This window comes from Phaethon aethereus, assembly GCF_964289735.1.
Source record: "Phaethon aethereus genome assembly, chromosome: 2".
Classification (NCBI taxonomy): domain Eukaryota; kingdom Metazoa; phylum Chordata; class Aves; order Phaethontiformes; family Phaethontidae; genus Phaethon; species Phaethon aethereus.
In genome coordinates, this window is record NC_138582.1 from 155,301,941 (window position 1) to 155,320,197 (window position 18,257).

The 18,257-nt window shown below is 37.6% G+C and overlaps 1 protein-coding gene across 3 annotated transcripts in view; it reads right to left on the reverse strand.

Annotated features, from left to right (window-relative positions):
* The window catches only part of ARHGAP12 (Rho GTPase activating protein 12), a gene marked incomplete at both ends in the record, with an annotated part of 70,318 nt that overhangs the window by 34,859 nt on the left and 17,202 nt on the right, over nucleotides 1-18,257 (reverse strand). For all 3 annotated transcript variants that reach the window (XM_082015232.1, XM_082015231.1, XM_082015230.1), the window contains 2 exons: nucleotides 1,082-1,222; nucleotides 6,338-6,601. In XM_082015232.1, coding sequence (XP_081871358.1) covers nucleotides 1,082-1,222; nucleotides 6,338-6,601 — 405 coding nt within the window. The remainder of the gene's footprint in view (nucleotides 1-1,081; nucleotides 1,223-6,337; nucleotides 6,602-18,257) is intronic.

Genomic DNA, 18,257 nt, shown 5'->3' on the forward strand with positions numbered 1-18,257 from the left:
TCTATAAACAACTCCCTAAATCGAAGAGGTAAAACTATGACAACTGTGACGAGTTATGCAGGAAGGAAAGAATTGTAATGAGAAGTCTTCAAGAAGATCGCACAGAAACACTCACAACAAGACTCCTGGGTCAAGTGGGTTTCACAAGGTTGCCTTCCAATAAACTGTTTGTGATGGGAAACACTGTTCTCCATCAATCCCCGAGCAGTTTTAAAAAAAAGACTTGCATATTTGCCAAAACATAGGTATGCATTCTACAGATGTTTAGCAGAAATAGATTAAGCAGGATAAAACTCCATAAACGTATTTAAAAACTTCTTTCAAAAAGAGCTTGCATACATCAACAGGAGAAGAGGTGGTGCTGTAATATGGTAAACAAACTACTGTTTCAATGAACACTTTTTGAAGTTTAAAAAAACCCAAACAAACAAAATCCAACTTTACTGAACAATTAGAATAATGGACTGCTTTACAAATATAAACAAATATTGCCATTTAACCTACATGGGAGAAATTTTTATTATGTGCCCAGAATCACAGTAATTTGTCCGTAGCAATTAGATTAAAATTAGAATAGAACATAAATCTGCTGATACAGCTGTAGTTTAATTAAGAAGTTTGTCTACATTTGAAAGCAGTAGTGAAAATCTCTAGTAAAATAAAGGATGAAACTGATAAAGCAGCGCTATTTTCAGTTTGAAACCATCCTAACTGGAAGGCCTATGTAGACAAGAACAGCTCCTAAAAGAGAGTAAGAAAAACATTATCTTGGTATGAAGTTCATTCCTGAAGTGTAACCAAGAGGATGTTGGGGAGGGCAGGAATTAAAAAAATTATATGGGATATGTTCATTTAATATAATCTGATACCCAACTGGAAATAAGAAAACTTTTTGTGAATAATAAAGAACATACATAGGCAAAAAGAAGTCAGTTCAGTTGCTCAAGTTTCATGCATATTTAAAAAACAAAAGGAGATACTGCTAAGTAAATGCTTTTCACTTGTAGAAAAGAAATCTGCATTTCTAACAGTGAATTAGTGGAAAAAGATTTAGAATGTGATGAGAAGAAGGAAAAAGTACCTTTTCATTAGTATAGTCATTGGTATATAAGGTTTGACCATGTTCATCCAACTCTTCTGACCAACCCTTTGGAGGAGAACCATACTGACTATCTGACTGGCTGTAACAAGAACTGTGGTCGTTTTCTTCTGATGAAAGATGCTACAAGTAGTCAGAAACATACAAAGCAGTTTTGAGAATGAAAGTGCTTTGAAATCTGAAAGATCAAAGATTATTTGACTGGAAAGAGAATAGTAATAAATTCAGGGAGTTCACATTTTTATATCTTACATCAGAGAATAAGAGATGCATTTTTACAGTACAGAAATATTTGATAATTGCTAGGCAATTTAAAATACTTTCAGAACAACTGGTTTGTATTGATACAATTTTTTTTTAAATTCTACTATACCAGATTTCAGCTACTCAATTTAAATTCTGATTTTTTTGCCGATCTAAATTTTATTTCCACAAATTTACATTACTGAATTAAGAGAGTTAGCTTTAGTAATCTGCATCACCCCAAAAAACTTGGGAGACCTGCTACATTGGTTTTGTGGCAACATCCCAGCTTTCATACCTAATTCCCTTTCCTCCCTTCCCAAATAGTATCTGGGAACACAATAATCATTAAGGACAACTCAAAACTCCAGTTGTGCCTTTATTAGGTCCCAGCACTTTACTTGTGCAACACATCCTAAAATATTAGGAATTATCACTCCCTTCCAACTCTGATGCATGTGACAATGAGCAATACAAAAGCAAGGCTTTCTACCAGGCACAGCTAGCTGAGGTGTAAGATCATTTTCTGAAGGTAGAAGTGAATTACAATGTAAAGAACAAGTTTGACATGTAAAGTAGAAAAAAAGATCTTGCACACACACATCAAACAACTTCTGTTCCCTCATACACCTTGTTCATCTCCTCGCTACTGTATTGTAGTTATTATTCAAAGCATCCATTTTGTGTATCAAAAAAAAAAATCTCCCTGTATTCATCTCCCACATCAATATCTCTGAGCCAGTCTCCTGAGGAATTTGGTGCAAATTTCTTTTCACACTATCTTGGATCCTCAGCTAGTAGGAGGCGTAATACTTAAGAGGGCAGACATCCTGCTATTCAGAAATTATGACAGTTAAATACTGACTAATGTTCAATAACACAAGTACAAAGATTTTGAGGAAAACTATAAAGCAGGAGAAAGGCAGAATTTCAATTTTAAACTAGAAAAAACCCTCTCCTGAAAAGTTTAAACCTTACCAAAAAAAATCCAGGTACCAGAATCTCACCAGTTTTTAAGTTAGTGTTTTCAGAGACTGTGTTTAGTGACATTTCCAAATGACTATTATATAGGTTTTTGGTGTTTCCTTTCTAAGTACCTTAACACTTGGGTGACAAAAACTCCCTACGCTGACACGAGCCGGCTTACCAAGCACAGCAAAACCCATGGGAAATTTTCGGGTCATTAATAAAGTAACATGAAAAAATGTAAGTGTCCTCTGCAGCCTACAGAATGCAAGTATGTAAACTATGGATTAAACAATGCCACCTCTCTTGCACATGGGGTAACATGAAATTCTGAAGTGCCAATTTCTAACCACTGCCGGGAGTAGAAGTCTTCAGTCCCATTTTTACACTTGAAGAATTAAGACTGAGGAATTGAAGAGTGTGCTATTAGCCCCATTTGAACTACTGTTTTATACGATAAATACATGTACACAGTATAGCTAAGTTTACATTATGTTTCAATGGTTAAATTTCAAGTGTATTGTCATAAGTTCAATCAAAGTAGTAGGCTTTGGGCATTTTTTTATTTTAACTATTAACAGGAATTATGATCTGTTTTGAATTGTGTTTGCCTCTTCCAAGCAACTCCCGCTACTGAGGGAGGAAGCACTGTACATGCATAAAACTAAGCAGAAGACTTAAAAATTAGAATTCTCCTAGAAAAACCACTGTTGTTCAGTAAGAATGACTGTTAATGTGTCTATCTGTAAGGCACCCATATAATCATAGTCTTGATGCTTCAAGGCTTAACTAATCTTGCGTACCATACAATGTACCATACTTTCCCAGAGGCCCTGTCAATAGGACTTCACTGCTTTCCCCCCACCCCATCCAAATAACTGCCCATAACCTACAACTGTTTTCTTTGTAGCATATCTGTTACCTACTCCTTTGACAAATTAGCTAAAAATTTGCCCCTTAATTAACCAACAAAATTCCTAATCAAAGTTCTATTTAAAGCTATTTCATGTTCTAATATATTACACATATATTAGAATATATGATCATTCACAGTTCTCATTTTTATGTCACCTTGCCATTTTGCTACCTAATACAATACAAGCCCCTGAAGACAAATCAGTAGAGATACAACTAGCATTTAACCTTCCTGCATATGCTCTTTTATTACTAAATCTGAAGGGAACGAGCATAACTCAGACTACTGTGTAAAAGTCAACTTCATTATAATAAATTAAATCTGTTTTTACTAATTATTAAGACATATTTACTCAAAGTCTTCATAATCACACAAAATTTGGAATGTCCAATATTTTACTGCAGCTTAGGCTTGGATCTCAACCTTTACTCTAAGTATTTTGGTTTACTCAGAGGTCATAAATGAAAGGTGAACATGAACAGTGAAGCGTGAAGTCAACTTCTACATGCAGAACAGAAAGAAAGGTGAGGGGAAAGTAGCTTCAAAAATAAACACATGACTGCTGGAAAGTGGATTGACTTGACCTTGCAACATGTATCTCCCTAGACTCAAACTTCGACAACCCAGTCAGAAAGGACACAAATTACTTAAGGAACTTGCGCTACTGGAAATATAAACTTGTGTCTAGTAAAAAATGAAGCAAAACATGCATCATCCATTGGTCTTACAAAGACTGAAAACTTGATAGATATAACTGTCCGAAGGACAGTCTGTGATACCTCGAGGATCACAAATAAACAGAAATGAGCTAAATTAACTAAGGGCAATTTTTTTTTTTTTTTTTTTTTTCAATCGAGCCTTCTGAACATGCAACCACATGCTGAAGTCATGGTACAGAGGTATGAGTAAGAGTCGGAGGGATCACTTGCAGATTGGGAGGTAGAAAGAATTACTGGAAGTCCTTCAACGAAAACAAGGAAGAACGACGACAACAGAAAATCAGTTACACTTACTACAAGGAGAGTTACTATTCAAAAAAGGAATCACCTTACCCAGACTAAAAACAGAGTCCTATCCAGCAAAAGGACAGCCAGTGAGAAATTAATAGCCCATTGTCAGACATACCAAAGTGACAGCCACAAACATTTTGCCAGTTTACCTATTTGCTGTCACTAGCCTGTGGCAAGAAAACTTGGTTGTTTAAATGCTTGCAGATGCCACAGCTGCTATGAAGGCCATTGCCAAAAGCAATGAAAGGGTCCCTTTTTCCTTTCTCTCCTGTTTCTGGTACTAATGTCCCAGAGGTAGACTTCTATGACAGGGCTTCCAGCAATCTAAAGTATTTGATCAGTCCACAATTAAATTTTAAAACCAAACAACGTAATAGCTCAGGAGGAAAACCACCTAAACTATACATATTTGAAAAAGATATATATAAGTGAAATACGTGGAAGATCTCTCGATAAATGTTTGCTTTTTCTTTCAGTCAGGAAACTGATTAACCTAAGTACTGTTGGAACATAAGAGCACTATTTGAAGCATATTTAAACAGTAATATCCATCTCCCAACTATTCTTTTGCTTTATCTGAATCATCGCCGTTCAGATAAACACACACCACTGGCTGGATCTCCCTAGAAACTGGCTGCACAGAATATATCTGCACCTCAAATATTATCCCAAACCATCTTTTATCATAAATAATTTCATGGTAAGCTTCAACTCTCTTGAGCAAGACCTGCAGCAAAGCTTTGCTAAAAGGTTTTGCAAAAGCAAAAGGTTTGCATTATGAAAAAAATACATTGATATATCTACAGAATATGTTTATAGGCTGAATATAATCTAGCCAAAAGTTCCTACAGCCAACTGTCAAAAGCTGGGGTGGATTTCCTCCCCGCATCAGCATTTGCTACCCTTGGACCTAGACACTTGGCTAGGCAGAGCTTTTAGCACAGCAATTTTAACGTTCACATCTTGAGATCTCTCGAATATCATTCACAGAATGAAGAAAAGGATTTTCTCAAGGTTAACACACTTCGATAACAAAACATTGCTCCTTTAAATGCCCTTTCTCCTAGTTTGTTCTACAGCTATCCAAGGCTCCACAGAGAAATCACTGACAAGTATATAAATTCAAATCTCCTAAGCAAACTGTTAAATAAAATGCTGCAACAAGTTATCCAGATAAACTTGTTTTTTATATTCACCATGATTATTTTGCCTGTAAGAATCCGTGGATTAAATAAAATACGAGTGCAAACAGTCACAAATGTCCCTTTTTAAAAAAATAACATTTTAAAGCATCATAAGATATAAAGAGTTATTAATAGTATGTATAAATCTAAGTACGTAAATAAAAATCCATATATTTTAATTTGATAGAAGCTTCAATTATGTCAGCATTTTTTATGTGAGTGGAAGGTGCTGTAGAACTCCATTAAGTCTGGTTTTGACTCCAGAACTCTGGAGTTCTCTACATCCATCTTAATCTCTAGATCCACTTTAATTCCTCTCTACAAAAATATTTTCCTCTATAAGACATCTCATATTTGAATTTACTACCACAGCATTAACCAAGCAGTAGCAAACATCTGTATATCCCCTGCCTTTGTTTTACTGGGTATTTAACTGATGTTGCTAAAAATAAGTAATTCCCCTCGCCTTTTTCAGCACATCCCCATATGTCCTGCTTCTAGAGGCACCGTCTTTGGGTTCTTTAACCTCCTTCTCCCTCAAAAATGTGCCAAATACACTGAGAAAGAGAACGCAGCCATGTCAGAGAAGTTATGATGGTCGTCGTCTTCTAACATCGTTTATAGTCCTATTAATTTCAAAATAACTTAGTTTTCCTTCACAGGAAAATTTGCAATACCTGCTGAGGGACTGTAAGGCATTTTTACAACTCGTTACTCTTATACACAGGTCATGTACACATTCTTGTGCACAAAAGCGACTGAAGAGCTAAATTGTTTACTACTTCGTACAAGACACATGACCAAAAAGACAAATGAAGACACTCCTTGACACCTCAGAACTCGGCAATACCAAATTCCATAGTAAAACAACATTCATATGCATTACAATCTCATTGCTTGTGAGCTCAGAAGGAACTACCTCATGATCTGCATGGCTCTGGGAATCCCCTTTATTAATGCTTGCATCTCGGGCCCACCGCGGAGGTTTCCAGGTTCGTTCCTGTGATCCTCTGTTGTAGTAATAACAGCGTCCTGTCGTATCTTTATGGGTTTCCCATTCCCCATTTATTTGGACTGGAGCACTCGTAGGTAGTGGTGGAAGTGCAGATTGAGATATTTTCAGTTCTTGTAAATTAGCATAAACTGGTGAATCAGGCCTCCCTTGGCTTGGTGGAGTAGTTGGCTATTGAGAGAAGAAATGTATTGTTAAAGAGCAAACGAATTTTAGAATGCTCCCTTACAAATCAGAATATATTACAGCAGTAAAAAGAAACCAACAAACTCCCTTTTTTTGTTGTTGTTAAGTATAAAGGCACAAAGGACAGCCACAAGATGCTGGGGCATGAAAACATTAGATTGTTAACTATACGGTAAATATCACAAGCTATATTTATTCAATACTGAAACAATTTCTCCAGATGACAGCTGACAATTATGTCTTACAGCGGATTTGAAATGCACTGGAATCATCATCAAAATTATATGCTTGCCTTGTTGAAAAACTTCAGCTTTACAGTTCAGGTATTGCTCAGGAACTGTATGTAATGCGATCTTGTTCAAGACAAAACACAGTATTTCCGAGGTGGCACTTGTTAGGCAAAGATGGTTCCCCAACCTTTCCCCCTTGCTGCTAATACAGATGATGGTGAATGTAAAGCAGCAGTTCTCTCAGCAAGATCTAAACAGACAGTTCAGCTGGAAAGACAAGCACAATGTTGTGACTAAGAAACTCTGGAAAACACCTGGATGGTTTACCTGTATGCCTTTCCAAACATATGCTTATTCAAAAATATTTTAGGCAATATCATTGAGTGTTCTGATTACCACTCCCTATCCAGAAATTAACTGGATATTCTTATCCACCTAATTTTATTCATACACATGCACACAAGTAGAACAACAAATATCTACAAGAAAATAGAACACTAGTGACAATTTCTCATTAATAAATAATTTGCTAATATGAAGGCCAGCAGAAAGGATGGTTAAAAGTCCATGGCACTCACTGAAATGACAAGCACTTTCAAACAAGCCACTGAAGTGTTTAGGGGAGAAATATGCTTTCAGATGTTCACTTTTTAAAGTATAGTACAAGTATATAAAGCACACCACACAGGAATATAAGAGCATGTGTTTCCACAAGAGTTGTGATTGTGAAAACAGCTTGTTATTAAACCAAATTTTAGGGCACATTATTTAGGCACGCTAAAGGAAGGAACAACATAATAAGGGAACCACCCCTTCCCCCTGCTTGGTTTTAATTCAGAGGCTTTGCTGGAGGCAAGGCCTTGTGCCTCTTGTTGCATCCCTCACAGGAAAAAACAACATAACTGCATTACATAAAAGATCTTTTACAATGTACTTTTAATCATAAAAATCATAAGCTGCTAATCTAGGCCACATCTAATCATAAATTATCAGGGTTTGCTCAGGCAAGACAGTCTATCGTACCACACTATCAGATATAAACTGCACCGTAGCTAGAACCAAATACGGGCAATATCCACAACCAAAAGGGGAAACAGCTAGAGAGGAACTTAATGAGACTAAAGCAGGCTCGGACTTGTTTTGCGCGCCTTTAAAAGAGAAAACATAGCTTACTAGCTATTGCAAGTACAGTATGTTTAAGGCAAACCACAAGCAGGGGGAAAAAAAAAAAAATAGCACTGACAAAATCAGAGCGCCAAAACCAATTAGTATCCTCCTGTAACAAATTCAAAGGGAAAAAAGTCTGTTACAAACTTGATGAACAGTGACAGACTATTTTTCTACTATCCAAGTCTTCCCCCACTTTTTTGGGGGGTAGAACGGCTGCCGTTGGTAGAGTCGCTCTTGAGAGCGCTAGCAGCGTGAAGGACACTGCTGCGAACGAAGCATCACCCCGCTGTCTTCAGGGACGAACCTCGCCTCGCCGGGGCGCTGGGAGAGCAAACCTTGATCAACGCCCAGGTGCTGCCCAAAGCCCCCTCCGAGGCCGCCTCATTCAAGAGCGCGGTTTCTGCATTCGTTTCCCAACCAGCCTGCAGGGCTGCATTGCCCACATCAACCATCCTGCCACCGAACCACCGGCCTTGTCGTTCGTGCACCCGCACCGGGGAACGCGTAAACCTTCCGGTTCTTCCTCTATTTCAAGGAAGTGGCAAAAGCGGCACCACCAAGCGCCCTGGCTGCCGTGGCGGCAGGCCGGTGGCTTGCGCAACGCTCGCATCCTCCTAAAACTGCTCTTCTACACAAGAAAGTATGGCTTTGCTGCCTGGCCTGCATTTGCCAGCTGCTTTTTTGTTAATTTAATCAAGACAATGAAGTGCCATTTTTAAAAGAACAGTTCTGTGTATGAATAAAAGCATTTTCCAGCTAGAAAGCCTATGACACAGTATGCTTGATACAGGTTTTACAACATTTTCTCAAGCAACACAGAACATTGCTCAGAGGTTTCGCACTGAGGCTTTCAAAGGCCCCAATATTATAACCAGCACAACTCTAAACGAGACTGCAGGACACGGATGTGCTAAGCCAACACTGGAAGCTCATGGCCAACGTACTGCCACATAACTCAGGCAGCATACCAGGTAAGTTTAAAACAGTAATACAATATGAAAGCGTAATGAGGCGTTTTCTTCTGAATGCTCAGTACTTCCAAACGCAAAATACCAATTTCTGGTTTTCAAGGGGAAGCCAGAACTTTTGTCCTGAACAAACAAGACAGCTAACTGACCTGCCAACCAAGCCTCCAGCTACTTTCATTCCCTGTTGCTCCGACTTCTGAAAAAAATTTTTTTTTTTCCAGGGAGAATTACAGGTGCCTTTCAAAAGTCTTGCAAGTTATTACTTTCAGCAAAGTATAAAAAAAAAATGCAAAGCTATCAATCTAACTACAACACACAGCTTTGCTCATAAGTATGTCTTTGAGGGATACAATTTTCTTATCAGGAACCATTTTAAATAACCACGTAGCACACAATAATACTTCCTCATACCTCAAGCCACGCAACAAGGTATGTTGTATCTGCAGCAATGCTCAGTTCAACAGCACCCAACCTCATCAAGGCAAATTGTGTAAAGAATTTCTCAGTTATTGATGAGAAGAGCAGCTTTTAGAAAGCTCAGAATTTCCTGAAATTAACTTCAGTCTACTTTCTACATCAGTGTTGGCAGGACAGTCAATCCTCTCCTCCCCCCCGCCCAAACTTGGGAAGGAGAGTCCTGCAGAGGCAGATCGCACTAGGTGTCCCTGTAGAGCTCCCAGGCCCTGCACCACCTTGCACTTTCATTTCAGATGACTGTTTTGAGTTCAAGCCTCTGTTCTGCAAAATCCTTTAATAGTTTCAAGCCAAAACCCGCATTAATTTATCGATATTCCTTTCATTTACCAAACCCATTACTCACTACCAATGTATAAAACCAAATAGATAAAGCATTACCTAGGTCAAAATAGTTTCTGGCCACTTCCATGGCTGTTTTCCCCAAACCAGGCATACACTGTTAACTTCAACATAGGCTAAACACTGTACAGCTCTGTATGTACATGAAGACTCAGCTAGAACTTCACTCCTTGAGCTTCATTTTTTGCATTAATGAGCTCTGAATGCTTATAAATGTGGAATTAGATCTACCGAGACTCCTTGTCTTTTCACTATCAGAATTACAAGAACACGTCCTTCAACATGCCCACGCACGCACACACAAAATGCCTTATATTCAAAAACATTTCAACATTCATTTGCTGCTTGATATGGATTTCCATCTTTTTCATGTTGCTTTCTTCTACTAAGAACAGTGAAGGAGTCTTGCTACAAAAATTATAAAAATTAGAAAGCAGGAACACTTCTGTGATGCTACAACTTGAATTAAAATTGTACAGCCCATTAAGCACTACAACTTTATGAATATAAGGACCTCTCCTTGAGCTCGGTAATGCTCTGTATTTTAATACTTCAAAAATCTGCCACAATTAAGTTCAGTCTCCCAGAAATGTCTGCGAGCAGTAAAACCTTGCAAATTGGTAAGGAAGAGAGTTTCACGCAGGCAGGACAAAGTTTCCAGGATCAACACAAAACATTCTTCAAATACGGACTGTACACACAGGTTTTTTCAGAACATAGTTTTTATACTGACACAGTAGGGAGCTGGTACGTGCCTTTAAATAAAACCACCTGTTAATCATTCATGAATGAACAGTTAACACTTTCAACAAAGGCCACAGATACACTATCAGGCCTCTGAACACTTAACTCTGTGCAATGAGAAGCAAACTTACTATACTTCACAAGGTACTTTTCATTACCAAAATGCGTATCAGCTTCTCGGAGGACACCTTAAATTTTAATGTTATCTTACACAAATGGCCTTTTTCAGATGGCAATATTTGTTCAAGCTTTTTTTTTTTTTTTGAAAGTTTGCTTTAATTTTGAAAAAAGGTTCAGTGCACTCGAACAGGGTAAGACTGCAGTTCTGGGCGAAACAAGGACTACAGATCTCTTCCCTATCCACCACCTAAAAATGCTTTTGGTTTATTTTCATGCAATGTGAACATACTGCATTGAAGATGACAGCAATTAAAAAGACAGAAAACAAAGTTTCCTTGAAAGTGGCAATTACCTTTTTCTTTTTACAGCACTCAAATCCAAGACAAAAACTTCTAGAACATAACAACTGATTAAAGAACGACTGCAAATGCTAGCCTGCTAAACATGACCTACCACATGTGATTCTCCCTCCTTTACAAATAAATTGCTTTAGTTGTCGTGCCCGTTTGCAGCTTTTCTTACTGTTATGAACTTGAAATTAACAGCTTCCTTTTCAGTAGCAACATTCAGATGGCCAAAACTAGCTGCTAAAAAGGAGGAAAAAAAAAGGGGGGGGGGGGGAAGCAGCAAGTCTCATTTTAATACTCTTTATGAGGTTACAAGCAACAGATAGTCCATACTCATGTGAAATAACAGCATTACACTGAAGGAGGACGAGGGAACACCGGCTCTTTGCAGCAGCAAGCCAAAGAAAGGAGAACAGGCACATCCCACAGCATCCCAAGACAGGGAACGAAGCATCCCAGTTCCCTGAACAACCGAGCTTCTTGCCAAGGAATTGCCACTGTCCTTTTAGGAAGGCCTGGGATTTCAATACCAGCTTTATTCAACAGGAATAATATAAAAGAAATCTCAAAAACTCTACAGTTTCATTCTTACAAAGTGACAGCTTCAACTGGAATAATTAGCTCATCTCCTCCTTCCTCTCTCTGCTCTTGGCTTATGTTTTTCAAACATGTTCTGGACCCTACTTTCTAACACATTCAGGCACATTTAAAATTTACTGTTAATGCTCAAAAATCCACAATAAAGATTGTTCAGCAAGTCCACTACTACCTCAGAGGTGAAGACAGCAAACTATTTAACAAGCCAAATTGAAATGGGAACCCAAAAATTTTTTTATGCATTAACCTTCTCTGACCTTAACTGGATAATTCACTCTAAGTCTAAGGAGCATATAAAAAGATGAATGTAAATATTATAAGCCTGTTAGTAGTTGACTATAAGTTTCGGACAACCTATAATAGTCCAAATGTTATTTAACTGCATTGAAGTTCTCATGTTCAGTTGATTTGCCATTAGAAAGTGATAAGAAAAAATAAATTACATTGCAAAGCATTGCAGAATTAAAATTATCCTGTACAAATCATTCAAATATATTTGCCCAGTAAAGGCCATTCAACAGCTAAATGTTTAAAATGTCCAATTTAAAAATTAGGCAGATACTCTCAAGGAAGTTTTGTTGTTTTTTTTTTTTTTTAACATGGCTAGCCAATAGTTTTTGATCAGATTGAAAACAGTAAAATTAAGCATCTGATTTACTTTTGCTAGTTCTATCTATTGGTCAATTTTGCATTTTACTTACACTGAATTACAGGCTGAGCTATTACTTTCTTCTATTTCTGGAGACATTTACATACAATTCATTTTAATATAAATACTTCTATTAATATGTTGTTTCATGAAGCTAGATTATGAAACAAAGAGTCTTAGTACGTAGGACACAGTGTTCTGCCAGAATACGCTTGTGTTATTTGAGCCATTTAAGTTCCCTTCTGCTTTAGCTCTCCCATAACATTCAAAAGAAGTTCCCCAAAATATAAATCTTTATCTGGAGGTATTGCAATGACTTATCAATTAAAGAAAAATAAAACCTAGACGTGTAGCAAAAAGCCTCTAAAACAAAATACATTCCCATTTCTCAGTAACGCAAAATAAGTGACTTAAATCATATTCATACTCATTAAGACAATGATTCATTAAATTGTACTGCAAAAATCCTGCAGCACAGAAAGCCAAGAGGTGGCTGCTTCTGACACATCCACAAGCACTTACGAACGGAAAAGGAAAGCGGCCGCAGCAGCAGGGCTCTCTGGAACACCGTGGCCCACTCCAGAGGCGAGCGGCTGGTGGTGTCTCCGAGTACCAGAGACAACACTCCCAGATCATCCCTCATAAGCGACCGATCAAAGGAAACTGAAGGAAAACTTTTTTTTCCCCCCCTATACACTCTATAGATTTCGCATTCACATTTCTACAGAGCTTATAACCATCTCAGTGAGCAAAACTACTACATATAACTTAGGAAGTTTATCGCAATAAACAAAAATATATAATTGATCGAAGGATTGCAACTGTGACGTCAAATATTTTAAAAAACTGAAATAAGATCTTACAATGACATGCTTTGTAAAACATGCACAAAGATGACAGTGTTTACCATACTTGTACTTCACCACTTGCACAATCTAGCTTCTCCCTTCCATAAAAAAGCTTTTGTCCAAGGATATAGACAAAGCTGTTTTTCCTATAGCAGGAAATCTAAATACCATACGAAACACTGCTTCATACATGCTTACACAAAAAGCTTATCCCAATTAGGAAGGAGTGGACAAATTTATCATGTTGAAAAGTCAGCCTTCAGTCTTTTTTTTTTTTTTTACTGTCCACTTTACCATATAAAACACTATTAATTTCAACACACATAATCTAACCTATTATATCTGTAATGTATTTCAGATATTTCAGAAATCATGAACAACCCAGACATGCCATGCAGCAGTAGACTTACACGTGTATTTTTCCTCCCACTTTCATGAAAGTGCTATCAAGTTGGTTCTGTAGTAAGGATGTTTCAACAATACTAGCAGAAACACCAAATTCATTCTGCGTTTTATTTAACTGCTGTCAATTCTTGACCTCTGGGGAACCTGCAGTACATGTCTGAACGCAGATTTGTCAAGAATAAAGCTGTTTGGAACAATTTGTGATGTTCCTCAAGGGTTATTTTTTACAAAAACAAAGCACACTAAGAAAACACCAGAAAAACCTAACATCCTTTCTCCAGTGGAAAACTGTCCTGTAATATGCCAACAGCTACTGCTTTTTGTAAGGGCAGTATCACAAATTCTTCAGTTGTTTTAGAAGTATTACAGCAGAATAACCAATACAGCAGAATAATCTCTTAAAGTTTCAGGGGTACTGGAGAGTCCTCACTTAACAAGCCATTTACTGTTTTAGCTGATTTAATGTATAGCTGTACACCTCATTTGCCTCCGAGAGGTCAAAGTAATTTATTAATTATTAGATTATTAATATCTTCATAGAATACTTCTATGTTGTTACCACTACAATACCATAACATGTCTAAAAAATTAGCTCCTATGAAATATAATTGTGGGGCTGGAATGGTGTTATTTGAACGCATAATAGCTTAAAGGTCAAGAAAAAGTTTCCAGCAGTTTAAGTCACTTCAGACCAAATGGCAAATTTTTTTCTACACTTTACATTTTCAAAAGTACAGATCCCATAGCATTTAAGTGTACTTTTGAGGGTCCAGTGCTTACACAAAGCAGTGTAAAGCCCAGCACCCATGGAAAGTGCAGATGGGAAAGTAAATATCACTTCTGATAAGATTACCAAGTTACTCAAAAGTTACTGAAGTTGTATTACTGGGCAAGCTCAAAAGCCTAAAAGATAGCTGGAGTACCATTTGAACAAACATAATGAAGTCTACCTACTACCAAGCAAGTTACCAAAACAAACATGACTCAGTAGAATAAAAATTGTAATATTCTACTATTCAAAAGAAAAAAAAAAAAAAGCCAGAGCTATTAAGAATTTTTAAACTATGTACGTGTATATTAGTGGCTCACTTTCCAAATTTTTTTTTTTTTTTAAATGGAGAAAAGAACAATTTGGAAGAAGCAGTTCTAAAACACAGCAGTCATCAAGTCTGTGTTCTGTCAGCAAGGGTATTTAATTCGGAACACTTGACAAGAAAATGCAGAACTCCCACACAATGTACAGCTGTTGTCCTTTTACTCTGCTGTAAATGCAGATTTCACTTGTGTGAAACTCTCTTCACTAAATGTTGCTTGTGACAGCAAATTCTGCAAACATTTGTTACGCTAGTATTTCTTTGTTAGGTGTTAAAATAATTTCAAAATATCTTCTTGAGCTTATGAACTGCGAAGTTTGGAAGTTGTCAATAACATACACAGCTGCAGAACATCACCAGTATTCAAACAGGATGAGCAATGCTGATGTATCAGCACACTTACTGGTATACTGGAAATATGGGAATAAATTAAGGCAGCAAACCTCAGTGAATAACACAGCTAACTGGCATAGGAAACAGCCATGGTATACTGAAATCACATACTAGAATAATTTCTGTTGGCTTACCTTACTAATATATTAACAACATACTCTGTTGTGCAACCGGTAGGCTCTATCCTCTCCTGAATACCCAGGCAACTGTCCTTCACGCAGCTTACCGGGCAGCTGCTACCCTCCGGATCTGCTTCGCAACGTTTTCTCCCAGTCTATTATTTGCAACTACTATTCCCAAGGCACCGCGCTACTCATGTGCCCCAGCTCTCCAGTGGCAGTTTCCTTGATCAGAAAGTCCCACTCGGGAAGAAACAGAGGCAATCCCTTCAGAAAACAGCCAGTGTAGTTATTTACATTAACTTCCATGAACATTATACTAAAAACCTGAGAAAGAAGTTTCAATACTGCCCAATTTATAAACTGGGAGCAACATCTGAAAAGTATGTTCTAGGGATCCTGACCAGCTGTGCAATTTCAAAATACATGATTTGAAGCACAACATTTTACATACTGTCATGCTAGCTCTGTACCTCTACAAACTAAAAATCAAACTGTACATCTGAAGTCTAGAAAAAATATGACAAAACCTGTTCATGAAGTAATTTATTCATACTCTAACATAAAACACACCTAGGCCAGGGAAATATGACTCTCGGGATGTAATTGTTCTTAAGCCTGTACACACCAAGTCCTGACTGTTTCTGTATTTATAATTTCAGGCAGATTTTTTAACAGCTACCCTTTTTAACACATCAGAATATCTACTATTAAAAAAAAAAAAAAAACTCTTTTGCTCTTTTTCCTTTGAAAAAACTGGGTTTGCTCATCTTAGCAGAAAGGGAAGCCAAGAAAAAAGTAATTTGCTGTTTTAAGTGAGTTAGTTACCGTAACTCCCCATGCACACAAGCAAAGAATTTCCTTTGTGCAGAAAGGCAGAAGCCACACTGGCATTTCTGCTTATACCAATGGTTCGGCAAATGCTTTTGCTAATTCAGTTCATGTCACCAAATTAATAAAGCACACAGTTCAAAGGACTCTGTCAACAATTCAATGTTTAGAAAACAAGAAAAAACCCAAATTTATTTATTTCAGAAAATAAAAGACTATAGCTAAGATATAGCTAAGCTGGTCTACTGGTCACCTGCTACCAAGTGGAGCAACCCCGTCGCCCTTCCCCTCTGCTCCCATGACTCTGATGTGACCCTGCAGCAAGCTGCTGGAAGAAACCAGAATGGCAGTAAATTAACCCCACTGAGACTTTAAAAATAAAAAACAAACAACAAAACACCCATATTTAGACCCTTTAGGTGTTTGCAGGCCACCACAAGGACAGTCAGAGATGCCTGTGAAGTGTCTGACTGACTTAGGAGATGGGAGAGCAGGACCTTCTCTTTCAGAACCTGTTAGCTCTTAGGGAGGTTTAGCTGCATCATTAAACCCCAAGGGTGGCTGGAAGAAGGAATCATCTTCAAACATCTAAAATGGAATCAGTTATACAGACTATATTAAGTAAAGAGTTGTCTATTTCTGCCAGGGACGGGGCAGGGGGGTGTGGGAACTGGCTAAATTTTAAAAGAAGTTACTTACGAATGGAGAGAATCAAGGTATGAGGAATGAAACCTTGCAACAGCCACATCACGAAAACAGGGAACTTTCCTTGAAGGTTTAAGTGCAGGTTAGTCAACAACTTTCAATAGCACTTTTGGTATTTTTGCTTCTGTCCCTACGCAGTGAGAAGGAACCATGTTGGCATTCTTCTCTATTTTTATTACTCTCACAAGGTTTTGTATAGCTTCACACATTCATAACCCTCATCCTGAAAGGCAGCACATTCACATCTGAAGTTAGAAACAAATGAAGCTATTAAAAATGTACAGTAAGAAGCTGTTTTATTGCACAAGTATGCACAACTGAAACACTGGGCTTAAGTCCTTGTTTTTTCATTAGAAAAATCAACAGCCTATAAGAACGAGCAAGAGTACCACAGTGATCAGAGCATTAAAGAACATACCTTAAGTAGAAAAGGCCTCATGCCATTGAAGGAAGAAGCACCCCAAGTAGCTCAGACAGAAACAGAGTTTTAGCTGAGTAAGGACAGCCCTTCCTATCACCTCCAAGTACAGAACACAATTGTAGTATGAATGATACGAGTGAAGACAGAAATACAATTTTGCTCACTGGCCTAACTAACTCCACTTGGAGTGAAAAAACTGGTCTCTGAAGAAAGTGTTTTTGTTAGTATTTTGAGAAAAACTATTTTAACATAAAACATAATACATGCAATACTTTATACATGCAATATAAAATAAAACATTTTCCACGGACACACCCAAGCCCTTCCAACCACAGGAAAAAGGATATCATACTGATGGCTGATGCACCTACAAGATAAAACTTGATGATAAGCTTTACTCATTATGACTATCTCAGGCAACAGGTAAACCAAGGTAACTGCAAAATAAGCAACTCTGCTGTTGCACAGACTAGCACATGAGTTGCCCACTTACCAGTGAGGCATTCACCAATTCTGGCAGTGCTGAAGGTCTTCCACCAGTCTGCGTGAACAAGCCCAACAAAATACCTATCACTCTGCATCTAATACATTCTCTTACAGAATAAGAAAGGAAAAGGATACCTTTGCCACAGGTGTCATAAAATGAGACGGAATGTAGTGTAGTGAGGCAAAGGACCGATACATAGTCTTAGCTATGCTAGACTGATGTGTCTGTCAAATGTTATTCTATTTTTCTTTAAGAAAAATAGGAACAGTACATTGTGTACACAACAGTGCTTATAGTCACTTCTGCAAAATCTAAAAAACCCCACCATATCCCTAATAATATTTTTTAGTAGAAAAACCTGGGTCAGGTATGGTGGGAATATCTTAATTTAAGCCAGAAAAGATGCTGTATTTTCCTCTCCCCTGCAAACCTCCAGGGTGTATCAATACTTAATAAGTTAAAACCCAGAAGAGTTATAAAACATTCAGAAACGTACCAGTAAGGAAAGAGGAGATATATATAATTTTGTTATTATTACTATTATTAAAAAAGAAAAAAAACTGAGGGCAATTTTCTTCAACCTGTAGCAAAACTGATACGCATAAAGCAAGAAGTTCCCACCGGATCTAGTCATGCTTCTGATTTCAGACATTCCCACAGATAAAAGAGAGAAGTTTTGGAGAATCAAGCTTCTCGG